Source organism: Hemiscyllium ocellatum, chromosome 17, assembly GCF_020745735.1.
Source record: "Hemiscyllium ocellatum isolate sHemOce1 chromosome 17, sHemOce1.pat.X.cur, whole genome shotgun sequence".
Lineage (NCBI taxonomy): Eukaryota > Metazoa > Chordata > Chondrichthyes > Orectolobiformes > Hemiscylliidae > Hemiscyllium > Hemiscyllium ocellatum.
In genome coordinates, this window is record NC_083417.1 from 31,491,894 (window position 1) to 31,518,569 (window position 26,676).

The window sequence follows — 26,676 nt, forward strand, 5'->3', positions numbered from 1 at the left end:
GAATGACCATCTTTATCTACAATGACCCTCACATCCCTCAATTCTAGACACTTACACCTCATTCTTAATCACCAAGGGTAATGAATGAACTGGCAATTTAATATTGAATGACTGCTATTCCAACAGGCATGGCTTTATGTTTAAATCACATACAAATTTAAACACAAGAAGATATTTCCTTCAAATCAAACTACTCTACTAAGGACTATTTCGGAATGTACCATTTTTGATCTGCTCTGGCTGCTGGATGGCTGGTTTGCGATGCAGTCTGATGCCAACAGCTTGGGTTCAATTCCCACACCAGCTCAGATTATCATGAAGGACTCTCCTTCTGAATCTCTCCTGAGGCATGGTGACCCTCAGATTAAACCACCAGCGATGTTGAATGAGAGAGCATGTCTAATGGTCTGGTAGGACTACTGCAACTTTACCTTGACAGATATATGCCTGCTCTTTTAATGGACAATCAAATAAAAGTTATTCAAAAACTGTAATACAAGATCAATCCACCCAAATCTTGATGTGATGCCAAATTTTACATGCCCTATTACTACTGATGCAGATGCAGGAAGATCACAAGTTCTGCATCTATGCCTTGGCACTGTGCACAAGGTTAATAAGAAAACTCAAGGAACCAAAAAGCATCCATTCAGCCTTCAAAAAAACCTAAAGAACTGCAGATGCTGGAAATCTGAAACAAAACAGAAACTGCTGGAAAATCTCAGCAGATGTGACAGCATCTGTGGAGAGAAATCAGATGCTTTGGGTCCAGTGACCCTTCTTCAGAAGTGAAACATTAACTCTTAATTTCTCAACACAAAATCCGCTAAACTTGCTGACATTTTCCAGCAATTTCTGTTTTTGTTTCCATCAGCCCTCATGTTCATTCCCATAATGAGAAGCTGCCATAATTAGGGTTACATTCCCTGGCATTCAGAAGATTGAGAGGTAATTTTACTGAAACATTCAAGATTATGAACAGCTTGATAGGGTATATATTGGGAGAGGCAGTACTCGGATGGTGATGTCATTGGACTAGTAACCCAGAACTCAGACTCCCGTTTCTGGGACATGAGTTTGAATTTCACAATCTGCCATGGTTGGATTTGAAGTTAATAAAAGATCTGGAACTAAAAGCTAATCTAATAGCGACCAATACTGCTGCTTGTCATAAAACCCCATCCAGTTCACTAATGTATTTTACGGAAGGAAATCTGTTGTTCTTATCTGGTCCGGCCTAAACATGACTCCAGACTCACTGCAATGTGGTTGACACATAATTGTCTCAGAAATGGCTGAGAGACACAATCAACCAACTTAGGAATTGGCAATAAATGTCAGAGACAGCCAAATACCACAGAGGTTATTTTTATAAAATAAGCTTGCTTCCACTGCCTGGGAAATCGAGACAAAGGGACACTGCATCAAGACCATTGGCCAATCATTTAGGACTTGGATGAGGAGAAATGTCTACATTCAAAAGGACTGTGCATCTTTGGGATTCATGACCCCAGATGGTTGTGAATGCTCCATCATTGAATACATTTGAGGCTGATGTCCATTTTTGATTTCTCATAGAAGCAAATGACAGGAGGAACAGATGGAAAACAGACTTGAAGCCCGACAACAGTTGTCAAGGTCAACAGGTCATATGGTCCTATTTAACTCAGACCTTTGTTTTGTGGCCTTGTATGTTATTCAGACCAAGAAAATTAATGTTTCAATCTCTATTGTGTGTTCACTTAGCTGAGGCAAAGCCAAAAATATTGGAAAAGAGGGAAAAAAAAGAAAGAAATTTCTTAAAGCTCTGTTTAACTTAGAACCAAGCCGCAACTTCAAGTGAATTTCTTTCAGCACTTAAGAACAAATTAGAGAATGTGTAGCCATTTCCATGTAGTGTACCAGAAAATTGTTGTTTTCTGTTCAGCAGAGTGTTCTTTTTCTCCTTCATTCCAAACAGTGTCCAGTAAATCTTGAAAAAAGAAAAGACACCCTGATGAGGATACAGGAATCACGCTTTAATAATAACAACATACAAATATATGACATAGGACCAACACTAGGTCATTCATCCCTCTAACCTGCTCCACCATTCAATAATTTATTTGATTACATTTATGAATAACCTTTCATCCACTTGCTTATGAAGAATGGGTGGGTCAATGGTTAGCACTGCTGCCTCACAGTGCCAAGGGACCCAGGTTCGATTCTATCGTCTGACGACTGTCTACATGGGGTTAGCACATTCTTCCCATGTTGAATTGGATTTACTCTGGATGCTGCAGTTTCCTCCCACAGTTCAAAAATGTGCAGGTTAGGTGGATTGGCCATGCCAAATTGCCCAGTGTCCAGGGATGTACAGGCTCGGTGGATTGGTCATAGAAAACACAGGGTTACGGAAATAGGGTGAGTCTGGGTGGGATGTTCTTCAGAGGGTCAGTGTGGCCTCAATGGGTTGAATGGCCTGCTTCCATACCATTGGGATTCTTCTTCCACGTCAAGAATCTTTCTCCCTTTACCATACAAATATTCAAATCCACCATAATTTGAGAAAGACAGTTCCAAGAACTCATGACTCTCTGAAATAAAAAGCTGAATGCCTGTATTAAAGGGACAACCTCTGCTTTTGAAAGTAGCTCCTAGTTTCAGAAGCTTCCACAGATGACATCTTTTTCACGTGCACCCTGTCAAGGCCTCTCAGAATTGTATATATTTCAATCAGGTAATTTCATACTCTTCTAAACACCAGCAGAAACAAGGCTGACCTGTCTAACCTTTTCTCATAAGACAAAGTGCCCATTCTCATCACTTAATTTTAGCGTGACTGACCTGTTCCATGTCAATTTCTCTCGTTATTGCAATTTTCAAAAAACCTTGTTCAATAGATCATTAACAATCAATTACAGCCAGAGAGACAACGTCATTTACATCAAACATTACAGTTATTGAATTGCCAGCTCTCCAAATCACAATACGTATCTGTAGTGAATGAACTTTACTTACATGGAATCATTTTACCCAACACTGTGAAACAGATCTGTTTGTGAAGAGAAAGGTAAGACCATTCAGTAAAGCAGTACAATTTGAAAATATAAACTTTACCAAAGATTTGCAGTTTTCCTATAGAAGACATTTTTCTTAATCATGATTTTTATCCTGGCCATTATTAAGTTACAGTGCAGAAAAAAAGTGAATAGAATATGTTTCTTCAGTTGTCCCAATTCTGGGAAGTGAAGGATTAATCAAGATTAGTACACTATTTCAAGTGTACCAAAGTTTATTTCTGAAGTTAGCAATGGAAGACCAGCCATTTCAAGTACCTACAACAAAAAAGGGAGGGGGAAATGTGACAATGGTGTCATGTCTGACTGAGTCAGACACAAGTGAGGTATCAGATGATTTAGTATTATGTTTTAGTATTATGCCAAAAGTGTGCGGAGGATAGGTTAAATAATCATTGGTCAGTCAATCTGACTGAAGAGACCAGCAAATTACTAGAGTTAACATTGACAGGTAGGTTTACCTATTCCTTGAAAAGGCACAGATTAATAAGGGATAGTCAGTCAGCATGATTTAATAAAGAAAGTAATTTCTTACTAATTTAATTGAAGTTTGTTTAGAAAGTAACAACGATTGAGGAGGGAAATGCAGTGGATTTGGTCCACATGGTTTACCAAGGCAGTTAACAAGGTCCCACATGGCAGATTGTTCAGAAAGATTAAAGCCAATGGGATTCAGAGGATTGTGGAAAGTTGAATCCAAAATTGTCTCAGAGACAGGAAACAAAGGCTAACGGTTGAATTACATTTCTGCAAATGGAAAGCAGTCTCCATTGAAATGTGATGTGCCACAGGGCTTAGTCTGAGGCCCCTTGCAGTTAGTGGTACATTTTAATGATTTAAACTTAAAAATGGCAGACATGATGGAGAGGTTTGCAGGCAACACAAAAAATTGGTTGTGTATTTAATAGTGAAGAGGCTGGCTGTTGACTACAGCAATGATACCAATGGTTTGGTTGAATGGGCGGAAAAGTGACAAATGCAATTCAATCCAGAGAAGGCAAACATAGCAAGAAAATGCAAAGGAGAGTGGGGGAGGTGAAAAATTTTGGAACGCATGTCCACAGGTTGGTGGATAGTGACGAAGGATGTTGTAGGTTACAGAGAGACGTAGATAAGCTGCAGAGCTGGGCTGAGAGGCGGCAAATGGAGTTTAATGCGGACAGGTGAGAGGTGATTCACTTTGTTCAGAGTAACCGGAATGCAAAGTACTGGGCTAATGGTAAGATTCTTGGTAGTGTAGATGAGCAGAGAGATCTCAGTGTCCATGTACACAGATCCTTGAAATCTGTCACCCAGGTTGACAGGGTTGTTAAGAAGGCATACAGTCTTTTAGCTTTTATTAATAGAGGGATCGAGTTCTGGAACCATGAGGCTATGCTACAGCTGTACAAAGCTCTGGTACGGCCACACTTGGAATACTGTGTACAGTTCTGGTCACCGCATTATAAAAAGGATGTGGAAGGTTTGGAAAGGGTGCAGAGGAAATTTACTAGGATGTTGCCTGGTATGGAGGGAAGGTCTTATGAGGAAAGGCTGAGGGACTTGAGGCTGTTTCTGTTGGAGAGAAGAAGGTTGAGAGGTGACTTAATAGGGACATATAAGATAATCAGAGGGTTAGATAGGGTGAACAGGGAGAGCCTTTTTCCAAGTATGGTGATGGTGAGCACGAGGGGGCATAGCTTTAAATTGAGGGGTGATAGATATAAGACAGATGTCAGAGGTAGTTTCTTTATTCAGAGAGTAGTAAGGGTATGGAATGCTTTGCCTGCAACGATAGTAGATTCGCCAACTTTGAATACATTAAGTCGTCATTGGACAAGCATATGGACGAACATGGAATAGTGTAGGTTAGATGGGCTTCAGATTGGTATGATAGCACAACATCGAGGGCCGAAGGGCCTCTACTGTGTTGTAATGTTTAAAAAAAAAAATGGGCGGCACGGTGGCACAGTGGTTAGCACTGCTGCCTCACAGCGCCAAAGACCCAGGTTCAATTCCCACCTCAGGCGACTGACTTGTGGAGTTTGCACGTTCTCCCCGTGTCTGCGTGGGTTTCCTCCGGGTGCTCCGATTTCCTTCCATGTGGAGATGTGCAGGTCAGGTGAATTGGCCATGCTAAATTGCCCGTAGTGTTAGGTAAGGGGTAAATGTAGGGGTATGGGTGGGTTGCGCTTCGGCGGGTTGGTGTAGACTTGTTGGGCCGAAGGGCCTGTTTCCACACTAAGTAATCTAATCTAAAAATGTTCTATGTGTCCTGGAAGTTGGCAGGACAGGTAGATAAGGTGTAAAGATGACATATGCAATAATTCCTTCATTAGGGGTAATGCTGAATACAAGAGGATGTATGTAATACCAGACCTTAACAAAACACAGGTAGGCACAACTGGAGTTGTGCGCACCGTCTGGTCACCACTTTACAGAAAGGGTATATTTATTCTAAAGACAGTACAGTTGAAATTTAGGAGACGATTTCCAGGGCTTGATAATTGCAGGAAGTATCAAATAGAGTACAGTTAATTTCCTTCTTATGGAGGAGGCTGGAAGGCTTCATTGAATTGTACAAAATAATGAGGGACTTGGTAGAGCAGACAGGATTTCTCATAGAGGACAAGTCAATTACAAGGGCAGATCAGAGGTTAGGAAACTTGCAGCGTGTACCTCATCTCCTGACTCCACAAAGCCTGTCAACCATCTACAAGGCATAAGTCAGGAGTGTGATGGAATACTCCCCACTTGCCTGGATGGTCCCCACTTGCCTGGATGGGTGCAGCTTCAACAACACTCAGGAAGCTTGGCACCAACCAGGAAAAAGGATGTTCCCTTGATTGGTAGCACATTCACAAATATTCACTGCCTCAGCAGCAGCAGCAGTGTGTACCATCGACAGTGGGTACTGCAGAAATCTGCCAAGGGTCTTAGAGAGCATCTTCCAAACCGATGACCACAACCATCAAAAAGAACAAGAGCAGCAGATACATGGAAACACCACCACCTGCAAGCTCCCTTCCAAGCCACTGATCACCCTGACTGGAAAAATATCACTGTCCATCCTGTGTCACTGGGTTGAAATCCTGAAACTCCCTGCCTAACACCTGCTAAAGAAAACACTGTTTAGCCATTATTGTGCTTTTGTCATTTCATGGCAGACATTGTTCAAATATGAAATTTTGCATGTTATTCTTACAGATGTCTGAATTTCTCCTTTGACCTCTACAGAGATGATAATTTATTTATTGAAAGATCAATGGCAAGATAAAATTTAAATACACTCTCTTTCGAATGTGCTAATTTTAAATCAGAGGTAGATAATTTTTGTTAAGCCAAAGGTTTATCGGGATATGGGCCAAAGGCAGGTATACGGAGTTAGGTCACAGGTCAGCCATGATCTAACTGAATGGGTTCAACTTCAAGGGGCTGAATGCATACCTCCTGTATCTATGTTCCTATTTTAACTGAAAGGTACTGGTATTGGTACTGGTACTGGAAGGATACAGAGAAATTACCAGCTTAACAAGGGTACTCTGCACATCTACTGAATGGAGGTAAAACTCTCCGTCCTAATGAGCATAATCTATATTTACAAAGTTGCAACATCCAAAACATTGCAAACCTCTGTTAGTAACTCTGTGTCTAAATAAAGACAGCAAATGAATCATCCCCACCTGTGTTAAGTGCTGTACCTTAGGGTCAGATTCCACAATATTTACTTTTTGAAATGCATTTCTGACCAAGACAATCACAAGATCTGAAAAGACAAAACAATTTTTATTGACCACAATGGAGAAACAGACAATCAAAAATGCAATCTCTATGAAGATAGTGTTGCAAATCAGCAGGAAGTGCTGGCAATGTAGAATCAGATGTCCATGAAGTGGGGGACATGTTTGAGTTGTGCAGGCCTGCCGAATATTCCTTGCCTTTATTGTTATTCACTTACTACAATTATTAGTTCTATTCTTTGCATTCATGAATGCTATTTGAAAAGCAATTAAGATACATTATTGCGTATGGATAAATAGCATCAGAATTCAACAATCTAAAACTGATGACAACAGATAGTATCGTAATACAACCCTTAATCACCTGGACACATTAACAAGCACCAATAAAACTTCTTGCTTCATCTGCCATGAGATCTTTCCTGATGATGGATGAAGGCACCCTATCTAGAAGCCAGGCCATAATTAGCAAACTCACGAGGAAAGCAGAATGCAATAGATTGCTTTGATTTCATTTGTACATCATTCAACATTACTGAGTCAATGGCAAAGATATTTCTCAAACGCTGCAGTCTACAAATATGTCAACATTTACTCGTTTCTTTAGCTGTCGTGCCATTGGGAACGTAGTCCCAAAGTCTGTGGCAGAGCACAATTTCCAAAGTTGAAGTGCGATATTTGTTTAACATTAAGCACTGAGGGAGTCACTGGGGGTGCAGCTTATTGGAGGCTGGCCATCTTTTGCCAAGGCTGGGAAGGGGCTACATTTTGCTGGATTCAAGGTTCCATTTGGCAGGTCCAAGTGGGTTCTGTAGATGGAAGTGAAGAAGTGGAAGAGAGGAATCGACAGAAGGTGGGGACAAGGAAATTGCAAGAAGGCACACACTCTTAGGGTAACAAACCAAAAACTGAAATTGCTGGAGCAGCTCAGACAACATCTGTGGAGAGAAAACAGAGTTAACGTTTTGAGTCCTGTAACAGTCTTCAGAAAAGCTCTGTTCTTTGGTTCTGAAGAAGGGTCACAGGACTCAAAACTTTAGCTGTTTTAGTCTCCACAAAGGTTGCTGGAGCTGCTGAGCTTCTCCAGCAATTTCTGTTTTTGTTTCAGATCTCCATCGTTTGTAGTTCTTGGCTTTATTTCAGCTTCAGCAGTTCAGTTGACCAGCTCCATTTTACAGCACAAAACTACTTTTTCACTTATTCGAATTTAGAACAAAGAACATCCTTGCCAGCAATGTATGAGATAGACAATGTTGGCCAAGTCACATGAATATCTGCCACATACATGGTGAGTTTTGACCCAAGTGTAATGGTACTATCCATGTCAACACACTAACATGTCTTGCTGTGGTTGCCATGACAGGGTTGTAAAGTGTTCTGATTGAACACTTTATCCTGAAGGCTGGACAGTTTGCTGCAAACAATGGTCTTTTTAAGGTTTGGCGGTTGTTTAAAGGCGAGAAGTGGAGGCGTAGGGAAGGTCTTGGCAAGGTGCTCATCCTCATCGAGAATGTGTTGCAGGTTATAAAGATCATAGCGTAGTTTCTCTGCTCTGGGGAAGTACTGGACAATGAAGGGTACCCTATCAGCCATGTCCCATGTCATTCTGGTTTCTTGCTGTGGCACATCGGAACTGGCAATCAATTGGTTGAGCGTCGTATCCTGTTCTCATGAGGACGTCCTTCAAGAATTCATCAGGCAAATGAGAGTCTGTGAATTCTTCCAAAGTATCAACAATGAGGACAGGAGGAAGGCCCTCAGCCTGCCAAGACAGTGCTGAAACATTTCTAAACAAAAGACCTTTTGCCTCTATGTGGCACATATCCCTCTACTCCCTGCCTATTCATATATCTATCAAGGTGCCTCAAAATGTTGCAGTTGTATCCACCCTCACCACCTCGTCTGGCAGTGGCAATTACCACCCTCTGTTTAAAAACCTTGTCTCTCACATCTCCTTTAAACTTACCCCTTTTTATCTTAAAACCTATGTCCCCTAGTAATTGACATGCCTACTCTGGGGGGAAAAAAAAAAGACTCCTACTATTCATTCTATCCATGCCTCTCATAATTTTGTAAACTTCTCAGGTCACCCCTTCATCCTTCGACATACAAGTGGAAACAAACAAAGATCGTCCAATCTCTTCTCATATTTAATATCCTCTGAAGCAGGCAACATCCTGGTAATCCATTTCTGTACCCTCTCCATCCTTCTTGTTTGGTGACCAGGACCATGCACAATATTCTAAATGCGGCCAAACTAAAGTTATATACAGCTGACTTGTCAATCTTTATACTCAAGGCCCTGACCGATGAAGGCATGCATACCATATGCCTTTTCGACCATCTTATCTACTGGTTTTGCTACTTTCATGGAACTGAGGACCTTATGCCTAGGTCCCTCTGCATATTGACGCTTCTAAACATTCTGCCATGTAGTGTATACTTACCTCCTGTATTAGACCTTCTAAAATAAATCACCTTGCATTTGTCCAGATTAAACTCCATTTGCCATTTTTCTACACTTGACTCCAGCCTACTTTATCCTGCTGCATCAGAGGAATAAAATGTCATCAATATTGTGCAGGTTGGAGGTCCTGTGCAGCAAAGAAATCTTGTTCAAACTTGTGCATTAAAATTTGGTTTCCATGGCTGTTCAGTGTCTGAGTGAAGAACTGGTTGTCAAAGGTGAAGACGTTGTGGTCGAGGATGAAGTGGATGAGTTGTAGGATGGTGCCTAGAGATTGGTCGTTGTTGATATTGAGTACTGAGGCTGTTGCCATGATGCCGTCATATGGGGGATGCTGGTGTAGAGTGCCGAAATGTTCATTGTGATGGAGGAATGTTCCCGGTTTGACTGGTCTGTGGGTGCTGAGTTTCTGTAACAAAATCAGAAGTGTCATGACAGAAGCTGGAGGTCCCCTGTACAATGGGTTTCAAGATGCCCTCAACATAGCCAGAGAGGTTCTCACACAGGGTCCAACTGCCTGATATGAGGGGACGACCAGGTGTGTTGTCTTTGTGTGTCATGGTTAGGCAGTAGAAGTCCCCTATGCGAGAAGTACATGGGATGAGAATGCATAGTGAACTCTGAAGGACTGGATCAAACGTCTTGATCAATCTGTTCGGTGCTCAGGTGCGTTCTTTGGATGGATTGGCTGGTAGCTTCCTGTAGTGTTCCTGGTTGTAAGGTTGTCGTACACTTGCTTGTAATAGTCCGTTCTATTCTGAATGACGATGGCACCTCCATTAGCTGCTGGTTTGATGACAATGTTGTGATTGGTTTTGTGAGCATGGATGGTGTTGCATTGTGATCAGGTGACATGTTGTTCCACCTTGTGGGTGCAGTTGATAAATCTGGCATTTACACATTTCCTGAGCATATATGTCAAGCCCAGGGCAGCTGTCCTCTGAAGGGGTCTAACTTTGGTCACTCCACTACGGCTCTCTGTGACGACTGTTCCGGTTTGTTGGTTGTCTCGCTGGGAACATTGTTGATACTTTGGAAGAATTCACAGACTCTCATTCGCCTGATGAATTCTTGAAGGACGTCCTCATGAGAACAGGATATGATGCTCAACCAATTGATTGCCAGTTCCGATGTGCCACAGCAAGAAACCAGAATGACATGGGACATGGCTGATAGGGTACCCTTCATTGTCCAGTACTTCCCCAGAGCAGAGAAACTACGCTATGATCTTTATAACCTGCAACACATTCTCGATGAGGATGAGCACCTTGCCAAGACCTTCCCTACGCCTCCACTTCTCGCCTTTAAACAACCGCCAAACCTTAAATAGACCATTGTTTGCAGCAAACTGTCCAGCCTTCAGGATAACATCAATCAGAACACTTTACAACCCTGTCATGGCAACCACAGCAAGACATGTTAGTGTGTTGACATGGATAGTACCATTACACTTAGGTCAAAACTCACCATGTATGTGGCAGGTACTCATGTGACTTGGCCAACATTGTCTATCTCATACATTGCTGGCAAGGAAAGCCTGAGACATGGTACATTGGCAAGACAAAGCAGACACTATGACAATAGGTGAATGGACACCACACAACAATCGCCAGACAAGGGATGTTCTCTCCCAGTCAGGGAATACTTCAACAGTCAGGGACATTCAGCTTCAAATCTTCAGGAGACTGTCCTTCAATGCAGACTTCGAGATACATAACAACAGAGTGGCTGAGCAGAGGCTGATAGCCAAATTCGGTACCCAAGAGGATAGTCTAACCGGCCTTGGGTTCATGCCAGACTACAAGTGACTCCAATACATACTCTCACACATTTTCTTACATATTCACACACTCACGCAGACCTCCTTTCATATACCTACACACACACACACACACACACACACACACACACGTCTATAGGGTCAATTTGCACTGTGGAATTGTATTTGTAGATACATTTACTTTATTCAAAAAGCACACACAATCTGTAGGCAGTCAATCCATGTGACAATTTATAAACTTCTACTTTGGAAATTTAAAAAAAATCAATCTGGCTCAAGACTAGAATATATACAGACTCTAACTTCACACCTTTAATGCATTGTCTGAGCTGAGATGCCACTTTTTAAAAATAAAACCTTAAGTTATTTTGGGAATGTGACTTGAAAATAGCTCTGGTATTTACATATTAATGAATCAAAACTTGCAACCATTCTAAAAGATGAAAGACTTAACAGCAATCTAAGTTCATTCAATATATCGCAGCAGTTGTATGACACTATGACAGAATGAACTTTTGCTATAACTTCTGTGTCCTATGATCCTGCCTCAATAGCTACCTGATGAAACAGCAGTGCTCCGAAAGCTTGTACTTCCAAATAAACCTGTTGGATATAACCTGGTGTTGCGCAATTTTTAATGATGTAATTGCTTGGATTATCCCAATTGCCTTTCTTAAACAAAGGAACACCTTTGGCTATTGCCAGTCCTCCTGGACCTCTCTTATGACTAAAGAGGATATGAAGATTTCATACAAGAACCCAAAGATTTTTCATTATACTGTATGTTCTAATATTTCAAAATCATTCTTCTTACCTAATAGTATCTGCCTCTGTACATCTTCATGTTGGTCAGCGTCTTCCGTTCCCAAACAAAGGAGATCATTGAAGAGCCAGCAAACCACCGCAGAGACATCTGGGTTACTGTTCACAGAGCAGAAAATCAAGGCTTCTTTTCTTATTTTAAGCTTACAAGTGTGGTCTTAATATTTGCTAGCAACCTTCATGGCAGTGTCTTGTTCTCTAAATCTCTGCTTGACCAATTTCAGGTATCGATGCTTTTGTTTTTCATTGCTCCAGCCCTGTCTGCTACAACTTCTCAATCATATCCCTGCCATTGTATAACGTGATTAAACTGCTGCCAAGAGTCAGGGACATTCAGGGTCACGTCAGAGTGAATTTCTAATATTAGCTTCAGACAAAACAACAGTAGTAACACAAAATAAAACTAGGATACTTAGACTGGTTAAAAAAAGTGGGAGTTGGGAAATGAGAAAATTAGACAATTCAAAACAAAATTGGAGAGATTTATCATCAAAACGAGGAACCGTGAATTTTAACCTTAAATGATTAAAGTTGTATTTGAACTTTAATGTACCAGGAGAAAAAAAAAACTGTGAAAGACCATCGATGTGAATAAAGGCAAAAGGTCTTTCCAACCATTGCTATTTCGACCAAACGCCTATACGTTTCCTGTATAGATTTTAAAACTTTGAAATTTGAAATATGTGGCACCTCAGAATAGTGATGTATTTGCACTATATAGGAAACAAATGATGGGTTTGGATGTAAAATGTTAGCATCAACCTGTAGTAAGGTTGATTTAACACAACCTACCTAGAAGAGATTTGTCCCTCTCAGCACTTTTATTCAAGCCATGTCATATTTGAAGAAGTCAAAACGTTTTAAAAAAGAAATGATAAATCTTCTCTCATGTGTCAAGGTTATATATTTGATAACCAATATGTAGGCAAAAATGTTACCAACTGTGTTATTGTAAAACTTAATTTTATGAAGCTGAAAGCATCAACTGCCATACTGATATAATAAAGTATTAGGACCATAGAATAGAACATCTACCAACAAAGTTAGATCAGCAGCCTACAAAAAATAAATAGTGTTGCTTTGAGTACTTTGAACTTAAATCAGTAAGAAGGAAGGATCAGATACACAAGGAAGATATTTAGAGTAGCACAGTCACCTAGTACATTTGGGTTCTGTGCTCCACTCTGTTTTGCAGCTCAAGGTATTTCTGCAGCCCCACCTGAAAACTATCTGCATGACTTCACAAGGCAACCAGCCACTTAGCAATGTTGTCACCACACTATCGATCACTGACAATGGAATACAGAATGCTGCTTATTTCTGTAATGGACATACCTTGACACCAGCTCTTCAAGGCTCACAATGCTCTCCTTGTGCAAACGCCAAACAATTTCCAGAGTGGGTAATTCCTTCGCAAAAGAAAAACGATAATATCTCTATCAGCAAGAGCCAAGAGAACACAGGCCCTATGAGAATATTCCATGTATACAGTATTAGGTAAACCATCCACTACAACACAAGTATCCATGAATAAGTAATACGTTCAAGAAAAGGAATGCTCTATATGGAAGATAATTACATCCACTGATAAAATAGTAGAAAAAAAATATGGTTTTCAAAATTTTACTCCATAACAAAGTAACATGGAATGGATAACTAGCATGAAGCTCATAACTGGAATGTACCATTACAGTAGGGAGCATACTATAATTAGTAGGATATATTCAGCTTTAGTACATTTTTAAAATTAATCCCACATTACAACATAAAGAAAGAGAAGTTCCACTGATGGAGTCCCAACCTCTCAGCCAGGAGACCTGGATTCAAGTACCTCGTGCTCCAGAGATCTGTCATAACAGGTTATTTAAAATTACCAATAAGCATATAATGAGGCATATACGCAAAACTGCCAAAAAAAAATGATGTGGCGGATCAGCCTAACAGGACCTCACTTCATGCTGGGCAAACATTTGGTCACAAAAATATTGCATTATTCTACTGTATTTAGATCAGGTATTTACTCCAGCTGCACATTGCTCTTATAATTGTTTTGCGGCTTGTGCTGTCACCAGCTATCTATCATTGGAATATATATTCAGAATTATGATTCTTATTATTGCATAAATATTGCTGGCCTACAGATTTTACTCCCAGGGAAGCCTTTTGAAAAGTCTGAATTTAAAATGAATTCAGCAGGCATGGAAAATGCCATAAAGATCTTTCATCCTAAAAATTGTAATGTTTTAGGTGCACCACAGATACTCTTGTCTTTTAAAGTATATTTTAGAAGTGCGGTAAGCCTACATTATATAAAATTCCTTAAAATAGATGTAAAATCACACAAAAGCAACATTTTTAAATATATACATATGCACTCGTTACATGGGTCTTGCTGGCTGGCCAGGAGTTTCCTGTCCCATGTTGACCTTGAGAAGATGGTAGTGAGCTGTCTTCTTGAAACTCTGTACTCCACGTGCTGCACATTGACCCACAATGCACATAGGGAGGGAATTCCAGGAATTTGACCCAGTGACAATGAAGGAAGACTGATATATTTCTATGGCAGCTTGGTGAATGGCTTGGAAGAGAACCTACAGGTGGTGGTGATCCCACTTATCTGCTGTCCCTGTCCTTCTAGATTGAACCACTCATAGGTTTGGAAACTGCTATCCGAGGATCTCTGATGAACTTCTGTAGTGAATCCTGTAGATAGTACACACTGCTGCTACTGAGCATTGATGGTGGAGGGACTGGATGCATGCTCAGTGTGGTGCCAATCAAGTGGGCTGCTTAATTCGATGGTGCCAAGCTTCTTGAGTATTGTTGGAGCTGCATTCATCCAGGTAAGTAGGGAGTGTTCCATCACTCCTGAGTTGTAGGATGTCGACGGTGGACAGTTTATAGTGAGACGGGAAGTAGATTACAGGTCACAGTATTCCCAGCCTCTAACCTACTCTTCTCGGAACTGTACTTATATGGCAAGTCCTATTGATGGTCAATGGTAACCCCCCCCCCCAAGATGTTGACTGTGGGAGATTCAATAATAGTAAAGCCATGGAATGTCAAGGGGCAGTGGTTAGATTGTCTCATTGGAGATGGCCATTGTCTGGCATTTGTGTGGTGCAATATTACTTGCCACTTGTCCAGATCTTGTTACATTTGAACATGGATTGCTTCAATATCGGAGGTAACCCAAACAGTAGTGAACATTGTGCAGTCATCAACGTATATCCCCATTTCTGACCTTACAATGGAGGAAAGATCATTGATGAAGCAGTTGAAGATGTTTGGGACTAGGACACTACCCTGAGGAACTCCTGCAAAGATGTCCAGGAGCTGAGATGACTGATAACCAATAACCACAAACATCTTCTTAGGTGCCAGGTATGATTCCAACCAGAGAGTTGAGCCAGATTCTCATTTATTCCAGTTTTGCTAGGGCTCCTCCATGCCGCACTTGATAAATGCGGCCTTGATGTCAAGCGCTATCACTCACCTCATCTGGGAATACTAGAACAGAAGCATAGGAGTAGTCCATTCAGCCCCTCAAGTCTGCTCCACCAATCAATAATGGCTAATGTGTAACCTAACTCCATATACCTGCCTTGGGCCCGTATCCCTTGATGCGTTGTTCAATGAAAAACTGTCTCTCTCAAATTTAAATTTGACAATTGAATTAGCATCGACCATCATTTAAGGAAAAAAATTCCAAATGCCCTACCCGGTGTTGAAGTGCTTTCCAACACCTCTCCCAAATGGCCTGATTCTTCTTATTAGTCTATAATTCCTGGTTCTAGAATCTTCAACCAGTGGAAATAGTTTATCTTTGTCTACTCTGACTTCCCCAGTTAATATCCTGAAGACGTCAATCACCCCTTATCGTTCCAATTCGAGAGAATAAAGGTCTAATTTGTCCAATCTCTCTTCATAAATTAATACCTGAAATCCAGGATCTTCCTTGGAAATCTGTGTTGAACTCCCACCAGGGTCAAAACATTCTTCCCAACATGTATGCCCAGATCTACTATCAGTACTCTACATAGGATCTAACTAGGGTTTTTTTATAACTGCAGCATAACATCTGCATCCTTGTACTTCAGTCCCTTAGACATGAGGGCCAGCATCCTATTGGACTTTCTGACTATTTTCCTGTACATTTTCATGGCATTTTAAAGAGCTATTCACCTGAACCCCCAATATCTCATTAAACACCTACTGTTTTGAACTCACCACAAATGTCAGGCTAAATGGTCTGTAATTCCTTGGTTTCCCTCTTCCTTCTTCAACAGTGGAGTGACATTAACAACTTTCCAAATCAGACGTACAAGTCCTGAATCTGAGAAACTCTAAACATTTGGAATTCAGATCTTTTGTCCACATTTGAATCAAGGATGTAATGGATTCAAGAGCTGAGTGACCCTGGTGCAACCCAGACTGGGTGTCACTGAACAGGTGCTGTCTGATAGCACTATTAATGACACTTTCATTCACGTTCCTGATAATCAAGAATAGACTGAGAATGGTAATTGGTCAGGTTGGATTTGTTCTGCTTTTTGTGTACAGGGCATATCTGGGCATTTTTCCACATTGTCTGATAGATGCCAGTGCTGCAACTGTACTGGAACAACTTGGCTGGGGAGCGGCAAGTTCTGGAGCTCAAGTCTTCAGTAATATTGCTGGAATGTTGTCAGGGCCCATAGACTTTGCAGAATCCAGCCCTACCAACCTTCACATGGAGTGAATCCAATTGGTTGAAGACTGATAGCTGTAATGCTCCAGACCTCTGGAGGAGGCTGAGATTGGTCATCCACTTGGCACTTCTGGCTGACAACTGTTAGAAATGCTTCAGCTTTATCTTTGGCACTGATGTGATTCTCATCTTTTCCAAGACCATAACACTACTCTCTGTGAATATTATACAAAACAGAAATATAAATTGCGAGTCATAGAGTCAGAGATGTACAGCACGGAAACAGACCCTTTGATCCAACTCATCCATACTGACCAGATATCCCACCCCAATCTAGTCTCACCTGCCAGCACCTGGCCCATATCCCTCCAAACCCTTCCTATTCATATACCCATCTAGATGCATTTTAAATGTTGCAATTGTACTAGTCTCCATCACTTCCTCTGGCAGCTCATTCCATACACATACCACCCTCTGCATGGAAAAAGTTGTCTCTTAGATCTCTTTTATATCTTTCCCCTCTCATCCTAAACCTATGCCCTCTAGATCTGGACTCCGCCACCCCACGGAAGAGACTTTGTCTATTTATCCTATCAATGCCCCTCATGAATTTATAAACCTCTATAAGCTCACCCTTCAGTCTCTGACGCTCCAGTGAAAAGAGCCCTTCCTATTCAACTTCTCCCTATAGCTCAAATCCTCCAACCCTGGCAATATCCTTGTCAATCTTGTCTGAACCCTTTCAAGTTTCACAACATCTTTCTGACTATTTTCTGCACGTGTTCATGGCATTTTAAAGAGCTATACACCTGAACCCCATAATATCTCACTAGACACTTACTGTTTTGAACCCACCACAAAGCTTCATTGTCAGGGATACAACAGTGGAATGTAGCCTGGATTAAATTCAATTTGACAAATTCGTAATTTTCTAAAGGATTGAGATTGTTCCTATTTAAGTCTCATGAATTTATTTCAGATTCACCACTGATGCGTGCTTCCATCAGAGACACAGCTTTAATTGTAATTATACTCAACTGAATATTTTTTTCTCACCTTTGCCTTCCAAATCTCTTCAATAAATTGCAGCCGACTGAGTATGTTGGAGGACAATAGTTCTTGCATACTCTGAAGTAAACAGGCAAACATTCTCTGCAATATGAATGAAGTCAGAGTTGGTGAACAATAACATATAAACCAATAATATGTAGAGTAACATATAGAACAATATGAGGAGAAATGGCAAATGGAGTGAGGTCTTACTTTGATTTGACTTTCCAAAATGCAAGAGTTTTGTGGTGAATGGTAGGGCCTAAAGGAGTGTAGTGGAACCGAGTGGCCTTGGAGTTCAGGTGCATGATTTTCTGAAAATGGAGTCACAGGTAGACAGAACATTGAAGAAGGCTTTTGGCACACTGGCCTTCATCAGTCAGGCATTGAGTATTGAAGTTGGGAAGTAATGATGCAGTTACATAGGACATTCATGAGGCCTCACTTGGAGCATAGTGTTCAGTTTTGGTCACCTTCCTATAGGAAGGATGTTATTAAACTAGAAAGAGTGCAGAAGAAATCTCCAAGGATGTTGGACAAGCTAGGACTTTTTTCTTTAGAGTGTTGGAGACTGAGTGGGGATTTGATGGGCTTGGATAGGGTGAATGCACTCAGTCTTTTTCCCAGGGGTGGGCAAGTTGAGGACTAGAAGGCATCGGTTTAAGGTTAGAGGGGAAAGAATAAAAGGGAACTTGGGGGGTAACCTTTTTTTAAACAGAGGGTTGTACGCATATGGAATGAGCTGCCAGCTGAAGTGGTTGAGGCGAGTACATTAACAACATTTAAAAGGCATTTGGACAAATACATGGATAGGAAAGGATCAGAAGGATATGGGCCTGGCACAGGGAAATGGGGTTAGCACAGGTGGACATTTTGGTCAGCATGGGCCAGCTTGGACCAAAGGGCCTGTCTCTGTGCTGTAGGAGCAACAGGATAGCTAGGGACAGGGTAGGTCCATTCAAGAACAAAGGAAGGAATTGGTGTTGAGCTAGAGGAAGTGGGTAAGTATCACCAAGGGCAAGGACATGGATGATGGTAAGATTAGGGAGGGATAAACTAATATTCAAGGGCATGTCAATATTAAGGAGGCGGTGTTGGGTGTCTTGAAAAACATTAAGGTAGTTAAGTCCCCAGAGCTTGATGGGATTTATCCCAGGATACTGAGAGAGGCAAGGGAGGAGATAGCTGAGGTCTTGACAGAGAACTTTTTGTCCTCTTAGCCACAGATGAGGTCCCAGAAGACTGGAGAATAGGCAATGTAATTTCTTCGTCTAAGAAGGGTTAATTCAGGAAATTATAGGCGAGTGAGCTTTACATCAATAAGAGGAAAATTATTGGAGAAGATTCTCAAGAACAGGATTTACTCACATTTTGAAAAGAATGGATGCATTAGGGATAGTCAGTGTAGTTTTGTCTCACAAATTCATATGTTTTTGAGTGACAAACATGATTGATGAGGGTAGGGTAGCAGATGCTGTCTACATGGAGTTCATTAAAGCATTTGACAAGGATCCTCATGGTAGGCTGGTCCAGAGGATTAAGTCACATGATATCCTCAATGAGTTGTTAAGTTGGATACAAAACTGGCTTGGTCATAGAAGACAGAGGAGTTGTGGATGGGGTAATTTTCTGACTGGAAGTCTGTGAACAGTGGTGTTCTGCAAGGATCAGTGCTGGGACTGGTATTGTTTCTAATTCGTACAAATGATCTAGACAAAAATGTAGGTGGTCTGACGACACAATAAATCACAAAAAGTTGGTTTGCAGGTGCAGCAAGTAAGTAAGACGACAAATAGCATATTGTCCTTCATTGCTAAAGGGATGGAGTTTAAAAATAGGGAGGTTATGTTGCAGCTGCATAGGGTGCTGGTGAGGCAACACTAAGAGTACTGTGCTGAAAATGTGTTGCTGGTTAAAGCACAGCAGGTCAGGCAGCATCTAAGGAACAGGAAATTCGACGTTTCGGGCCAGAGCCCTTCATCAGGGCTCTGGCCCAAAACGTCGAATTTCCTGTTCCTTGGATGCTGCCTGACCTGCTGTGCTTTAACCAGCAACACATTTTCAGCTCTGATCTGCAGATCTCACTTTTTACACTAAGAGTACTGTGTACAGTTTTGGTCTCTTTCCTTGGGAAAGGATGTACTGGCACTGAAGGGGATGCAGTGGACGTTCACTAGGTTGATTCCAGAATTGAAAGGGTGGGTTGATAAAGAGAGGTTGAATAGACTGGGATTATACTCATTGGAATTTAAAAGAATGAGGGCAGATCTTAGAGAATCAAATAAAATTATGAAGGGAATAGATAACATAGAAACAGTGAGATTGTTTCCCCTGGTGGGTGAAACTAGAACTAGGGGTCATAACCTCAAAATGAGGGGGAACAGCTTTAGGATTGAGTTGAGGAGGAACTTCTTCACCCAAAGGATTATGAATCTGTGGAATTCCCCACCAAGTGAAGCGGCTGAGGCTAGCTCATTAGATGATTTAAGGCAAATATAGATAGATTTTTGATCAGTAAAGGAATTAAGGGCTTCGGTAATGGGGGCATAAGTGGAGCTAAGTCCATGAAAAGATCAGCCATGATCTCATTGAATGATAGAGCAGGCTTGATGGGCCAGATGGCCTACTCCAGCTCCAATTTCTTTTGTTCTTATGACATGAAAATTGGTGGAGATGTGGATCTGGAGGAAGGTTGTCAAAGGATACAGCAGGACATAGGTCAGTTGGAAAAGTGATCAGCGAAATGGCAGAGAGTTTAATCCAGAAAACTATGAGGTGATGTATTTTGGGAGATCAACTGCAAGAAGGAAGGGGGAAACTTAAAGGAGATGTGAAGTTTTTTGTTCTTTTTAAAAAAGAGAGAGTTGTAGGTGCCTAGAACATGTGGCCAATGAGGTGATAGAAGCAAGATCCTTAGGTGCATTGTTGTATAGAGAGATCTTGGGCTACAAGTTCATAGCTCCCTGAAAGTGACAACACAATTGGATAAGGTGGTAAAGAAGCTGTACTGCGTGCTTGCCTTTATTCGTTAGGGAATGGAGTACAAATGTTGGCAAGTCATGTTATAGCTACAGTCGGTTCTGATATAATATGATAGTTCTGTTCTCAAGCGATCTTGCATTTTAAGAAAATTGTGCAATAGCTGCTCCATTTAAACGAATGGGAGCAGAATCACGTTAGATCCAATATAGGTCAGGAAAATTCACATTCTGCAAATGACAGTCTAAATTCTTCAATAGTGTTATAGCGAATTTGCATTGAAGAAACACACATTATTGTAGAACTTTATTTTAGATTAGATTACTTACAGTGTGGAAACAGGCCCTTCGGCCCAACAAGTCCACACCGACCCACCGAAGTGCAACCCACCCATACCCCTACATTTGCCCCTTACCTAACACTACGGGCAAGTTAGCATGGCCAATTCACCTGACCCGCACATCTTTGGACAGTGGGAGGATACCAAAGCACCCGGAGGAAACCCACGCAGACACGGGGAGAACGTGCAAACTCCACACAGTCAGTCACCTGAGGCTGACTGAACAGAAAAATTTAGTTGGATCATATTTGAAGTAGTTTGCACAGCTCTGGTAGACAAACTATAGGAAAGATGGGGAGGGTGCAAAAAAGATTTACAAGAATGTTGCCTGGATTGGAGTGTACTAGCTATAAAGAGATGATGCACAAGCTTGGGACTATTTTCACTAAAGTAACAGAGGCTGAGGGACGAATTGATAGAAGTATATAAAATTATGAGAAGCCTGGATAGGGTGGAGCATCAGAGTCTTTTTCCCAGGATGGAAATGTGGCATAGGTTTAAGGTGGGTGGGGTGGGTGGGGGAGGGGACTTAAAGATGTGAAATGTTTGGGGTTTTTTTTGACAGAGAGAGTTGTAGATGCCTGGAACATGTGGCCAATGAGGTGGTAGAAGGATTAACATTTAAGAGGCATTTGGATAGGCACATGAACTGGCAGACAACAGAGGGATATGGACCACGTACAGGCAGATGGGATTAGTTTAGAATGGCAACACAGTCAGCACAGATGTGGTGGGCCATTCCCATGCTGTAATGTTTTACATAATGGCAAATACTTGCCACCACTCAACAACTACCAATAAAAAGTTCAGAATATTTTTCCATTTCTGCTATAAATGCCCTCCCACAATTGCATACTTCTGTAGGTCTGATCAAAAGAAATCCACCTACACGTTGACCAGAATCCAATATAACAGCACGTTGAGGCATAGTCCCCTGTTGCATAATCTGTTGAATTTTCTCCATGGATGCCCTGGCAGCCAAAAATCCAACAGGCAGATCCATCTGCAAAGCTTGCTCTTGTAGAACAGAGGCTGAGTAAAACACATTCTGGTTAGCTAATTGCATTGGAAAAATTGCTGCAAAATTAAAAAATAATTAATAAAAGAAGTGTCTATCACTGGTAATACAGCACTTGTTGTCCATCTCAAATTATCTTTGAAATGGTGATGATGAGCCACCATCTTGATGACAATGGAGTGACTTGCTTGGCCACAAATTACGACTCACATTTAAGCTGGACCGAAGATGTAATCAATGGGAACTAACGGCAAATGCTCAGTGACAAAGGTGTACAATGATTATATTTAATTCCTATTTTAATCAGTATCTGACATCAATTACAACTAGCTGACCGAGGTCAAGTCACTCCTTTTCACTGAAATGTCATTTGTATCAAATAACACATTAAGCAGAATCCATTATTTTGACACTAGAATATAAACAGGCTAAAGTTTTAATTATAATTTTCCCAATTTTACTTCGGCAATTTATTTATCCTCACCAGTGCTGTTTTCTAACTGTGACTATTTTTTGTATTAGATACACACTACATTTGAAGTATGGCTAAATTAACATGTGCTGCAAACAAATGGAACAACTCATTAATTCACAAGATGCTGGACTGGGAGGCCTTCTTTTAAATTCTAGTTGTAGACAATATTTTCAGTTAGGTTTCTCCCTAGTTTATTGTTAATCTAAAATGGGCTATCAATACAGTATTATACAGTGACAGCTCATCACTCCCTGCTGCAGGATTCACAGTTTAATTGTAATGGGAGGCATCTGAGTAACAGTCACATTAGGGTTTAGAATTTTTATGATATGATTTAGTGTCCTGAAATTCCTAGTAACTGCTTCTTCCTTGTGTATTAATCTGCAAAGTGAATTCTGACAATCTGAGCAGTATTTTTCTGTACTGCATGAATTTATAATTCAGTAAACTGCATGAAAAATTTCAAAACAGCATAACTTGAATGGACATCAGGCAGTATTTTCAGTAAAAGGTTTTGAGCATTTGGTCAGTATTTGCCAACCAATTGCTATCTGTACAACCGATTGACTTGTTTCATGAAACCACTCAATGGAAAACTGTTGACTGAACTTACAAATACAGACTTAAAATGGCAAACATTCCAGATGCATAATAAACGTACCTATAAAAGTGCCTTTACCAGGAGAACTGGCAATTTGATGCTCAGGGTTAACTTTACCACAATGAGATAAACATTTGCTCATTGATCCATTTATCTAGGAGAAAAAAAATTGTTATTTGTACCTGAAATTTCTGTTCTTGTGGCAGAACTAGCTCTGCTCACATTCCTGCGGTTACGACCCGATTTGGCAAATCTATTACCTCCAAGAGTAGGTCACCAAGGTTCTGATGGTGCCTCATAAACTGAACCACGGTCTCTTTCAATTGAGGTTCTGAAGGACATCTCTGTCTCTGCCTTTGGAGTCTTGTACCTGAAGAAATTAAAGATATTGTGAATTTGCTTAATTCATCAACAAATGAAAAGAACGAAAAAAAAAGCAAAAGAAAATTTACCATAATTAATTTTTCCCTGTTCTCTTCATTCTCCAACAATCCAAGGGTAATGGCCATATTTGGGTCCATCCCTTCATTATTCAGATAACTATTCCACAAATCAATCCAATTCAGATACTTCTAACAACTATATGTAAAAATCATGAAAAAAGCTTGTCGGCATTTTGTTAAGGTTAGAAAATAATCACACGCAGCTATCAATTTCTGTTTGGAAATTCAGTCCTGATTATATAAACAAACTTCATGCAATTTATTTGAACAATTGTCTCAGGTAAAATTGTTTGTCATTCCTGATGAAGGGCCTTTGCCCAAAACATCGATTTTCCTGCTCCTCGGATGCTGCCTGACCTGCTGTGCTTTTCCAGCACCACACTCTTGACTCTGATCTCCAGCATCTGCAGTACCCACTTGCAAATAAAATTATTTGTACATTCGTCTGGCAGATCAGGTTGTGGTTTTAAGGAATGTGATGTAATATTTCACCTAGATTGAGATCAAATTGTCAAAATTCTTTTAAATGACTCATCATATTTCACAATAACAATTCTTCATTTCTCATGAAGTTGTGTATATTTCTGCAGCAAAAATATTTTGCTTCACCCAGCATGTAATTTCAGGGCAGGCATGTCCAGGTCCTGAATTCACCTAATAATGTAACAGCACCACTTTAAATTTAGCTAGGAATTAAATTTCAACAGTATAAATTTTACAAGTGTGAAACTTTGGTTAGGAATGACCTATGTCCATTAACAAAGTAGTCGCTATCAAATGTAGATTTAAAACCAGTGACAGAAGAATTACAGCAGAGTGTAACAAAAGTTTATTTTTCAGTCAGAACTAGTGGAGGTCTGGAACTCTATGTTTGGAAGGGGTGTTGAAAATAGAATGCCTCGTCACATGTAAAAAATACTTGGATGTGAATACAAAGCACTACAGACTACAGTGGGGTTAGGCCAGATAAATTCTCTTTGCTGGAAATAACAATAATGGGCAAAATAGATACTGCTCTGCTTTAATTTTTATGATTTGCTAAGCTTGATTCTGCTTCTGACCAATTGAACATTGAATGATAAATCATTAGGCAAATAGAAATTAAAGGTTCCTAACCAATCTGGCTCATCCAATCTTGAAGGTGTGAAAGAGTCTGCAGTTCCTGACACTACTATTCCATCAGGAAAACCATTCCAAGTGTTACTCTTCATTCTGTTAAAATGTTGTTCCTGATATCTGTCTAAAATTTCCTTTCATATCTTCATTATAGCATACCTTGCACAAATGTTTTAGATTTAGTTTGTTTGTACCTTCCAATGTCTACTGTACAGGGCGGGCAGGCAGGCGGGCAGGGGCTCCAATGTATGAGGTCTAATTTATGAATGCCATCCCACACAGGGGTGTAATTTTAAAGACCCAACATACAAACATTTCCTATATTTACAAATAGCTCCTTTATATTGTCCTGTGTCATGCTGCGATTTGCAAACCTGTTCAATTAAGGGACCGTCTGTCCAATCTAATTACAGTTAGACTATAATACTATTAAAAAGTATAGGAGCAAAAGTAGGCCATTTGGTCCATTGAGCCTGTACTGCCATTGAATTAGGTCATGGCTGATCTGATAATCCTTAACTCCACTTTCCTGTATTTCCTCCAAAAACACTTGATCCCTTTAGATTAGATTACTTACAGTGTGGAAACAGGCTCTTCGTCCAAACAAGTCCACACCGACCCGCCGAAGTGCAACCTACCCAGACCTACTCCCCTACATTAGTGATTAAAAAATTTTCTCAGCCTTGATTAAATTAATGAACTAACCTCTGTAGCACTCTGCTGGAGATATCCATAATTTCACTCCTTTCCAAGAGAAAAAAAATCCTCTTCATCTCAGTCTTAAACAGGCAACTTCTTAAATTGTTTCTTTTTGATGTAGGAGTCCCAGTTTATCCACTTTGCACAGAGATCTTTCTCTATATTGTTTATTTAGTTTAAATGTTTCCATTTCTTCTTAGTAGCAAAACTAAACACTGGCTTAAAGTACATTCCAACCAAAGTACAGTACAGCTTTCACAAGAAATCTTCAGACTTTAAGATGGCAGATCCAAAAATGTAATTAGGCTGTTTGCATAGTTTATCACTACCTCAAAGACAGATGACATTTTAAACCATCAAATCCCTCGTCTCACCCTATCCTTCTCTGCTTAATTTTACTTATTCCAAAAGCATCTGGTTTTCTCCTCCTTGTTTTGTGATACCTTACACTTAAACTATAAGACATACAAATCAGTAATTTGAAGACATTTTCCTATTTTCGTAGATTCTTAGCTTATCTTGTATATTCACAAACACAATGTTATACAGATTATCAGCTGATCAGTACATTAGATCCTATACTGATTTTAACTAAAATGACGTAATCCACAAATAGGCATCACCTGACAATGTTTAATAAGAATAATGTCGATTTCATCCCCGAGAATTAAAATAAAAGAACCATATAAATCAATGTAAACTCACCCAACAATTGTGGGAGCGTCTTCCTCTGAGTGACATCGGTGGAACAGGATAGATACCCGGAGGCAACACGAGACATTCTGTACGTTACACAAACAGTGTTGTCACATTCATGGGAGAGCAAATAAGCAAAACCCAATCAGACACCCACCTTCTAATTGTATCACATCTACATTAAATCATACGAACACTGACACAGGTACAACAACGAGAATAATGAGAATCAATTCAATCTACTGATTTAGTGCTGCAGTTTGAATTACTAATCCCAATAATTTTCTACAATTCTAATAATCGCATTCTATGGCAACTATATAACTCATTACTGTAACTGTATCAATATATAATACATTAATGAACTTACACTTCTATTTTGCAATAATGCTTTTACGAAAATATGCCTATTACTAAGACATTAACAATTAACAGCCCCACTACAACTTGCTTCCCATCTCCTGCTCTGCATCTTTCTTTTGCTGATCACTTCCGTCCTCCAGCCATCCCGCGCTGCAACGCCATTGGTGGATTGTTTCCCGGAAATTACTATCCGGGCGTTGATTGACAGTTTTCCCAGGCCACGCTCACGTCCTCAACCTAAACGCTGGACAGTACTGTAGATGTTCAGCTGGTTACCAATCTTGTAATTCTTTTGGCAAGGTGGCATGAGCTATAAATTTCTTAATTTTCTGCCAAATCATAGGCTTTAGAAAGCA

At 40.4% G+C, this 26,676-nt stretch overlaps 1 protein-coding gene across 5 annotated transcripts in view; it reads right to left on the minus strand.

Moving 5' to 3' along the window:
- Positions 1-26,434, minus strand: part of LOC132823687 (Fanconi anemia group A protein-like) — a 105,258-nt gene extending 78,824 nt beyond the window's left edge. For 3 of the 5 annotated variants that reach the window (XM_060837650.1, XM_060837648.1, XM_060837647.1), the window contains exons 1-11: positions 26,328-26,434; positions 25,967-26,043; positions 23,264-23,373; positions 23,064-23,157; positions 21,799-21,941; positions 17,597-17,692; positions 13,186-13,259; positions 11,843-11,949; positions 6,725-6,807; positions 3,004-3,037; positions 1,903-1,972 (exon numbers count right to left, since the gene is read on the minus strand). In XM_060837650.1, coding sequence (XP_060693633.1) covers positions 1,903-1,972; positions 3,004-3,037; positions 6,725-6,807; positions 11,843-11,949; positions 13,186-13,259; positions 17,597-17,692; positions 21,799-21,941; positions 23,064-23,157; positions 23,264-23,373; positions 25,967-26,042 — 887 coding nt within the window. In that variant the 5' untranslated portion in view covers position 26,043; positions 26,328-26,434. Of the gene's footprint in view, positions 1-1,902; positions 1,973-3,003; positions 3,038-6,724; positions 6,808-11,842; positions 11,950-13,185; positions 13,260-17,596; positions 17,693-21,798; positions 21,942-23,063; positions 23,158-23,185; positions 23,374-23,455; positions 23,537-25,966; positions 26,044-26,327 lie in introns of those variants that run through there. The other 2 variants (XM_060837649.1, XM_060837651.1) reach the window with 2 other exon arrangements.
- Positions 26,435-26,676: the final 242 nt, after the last annotated feature.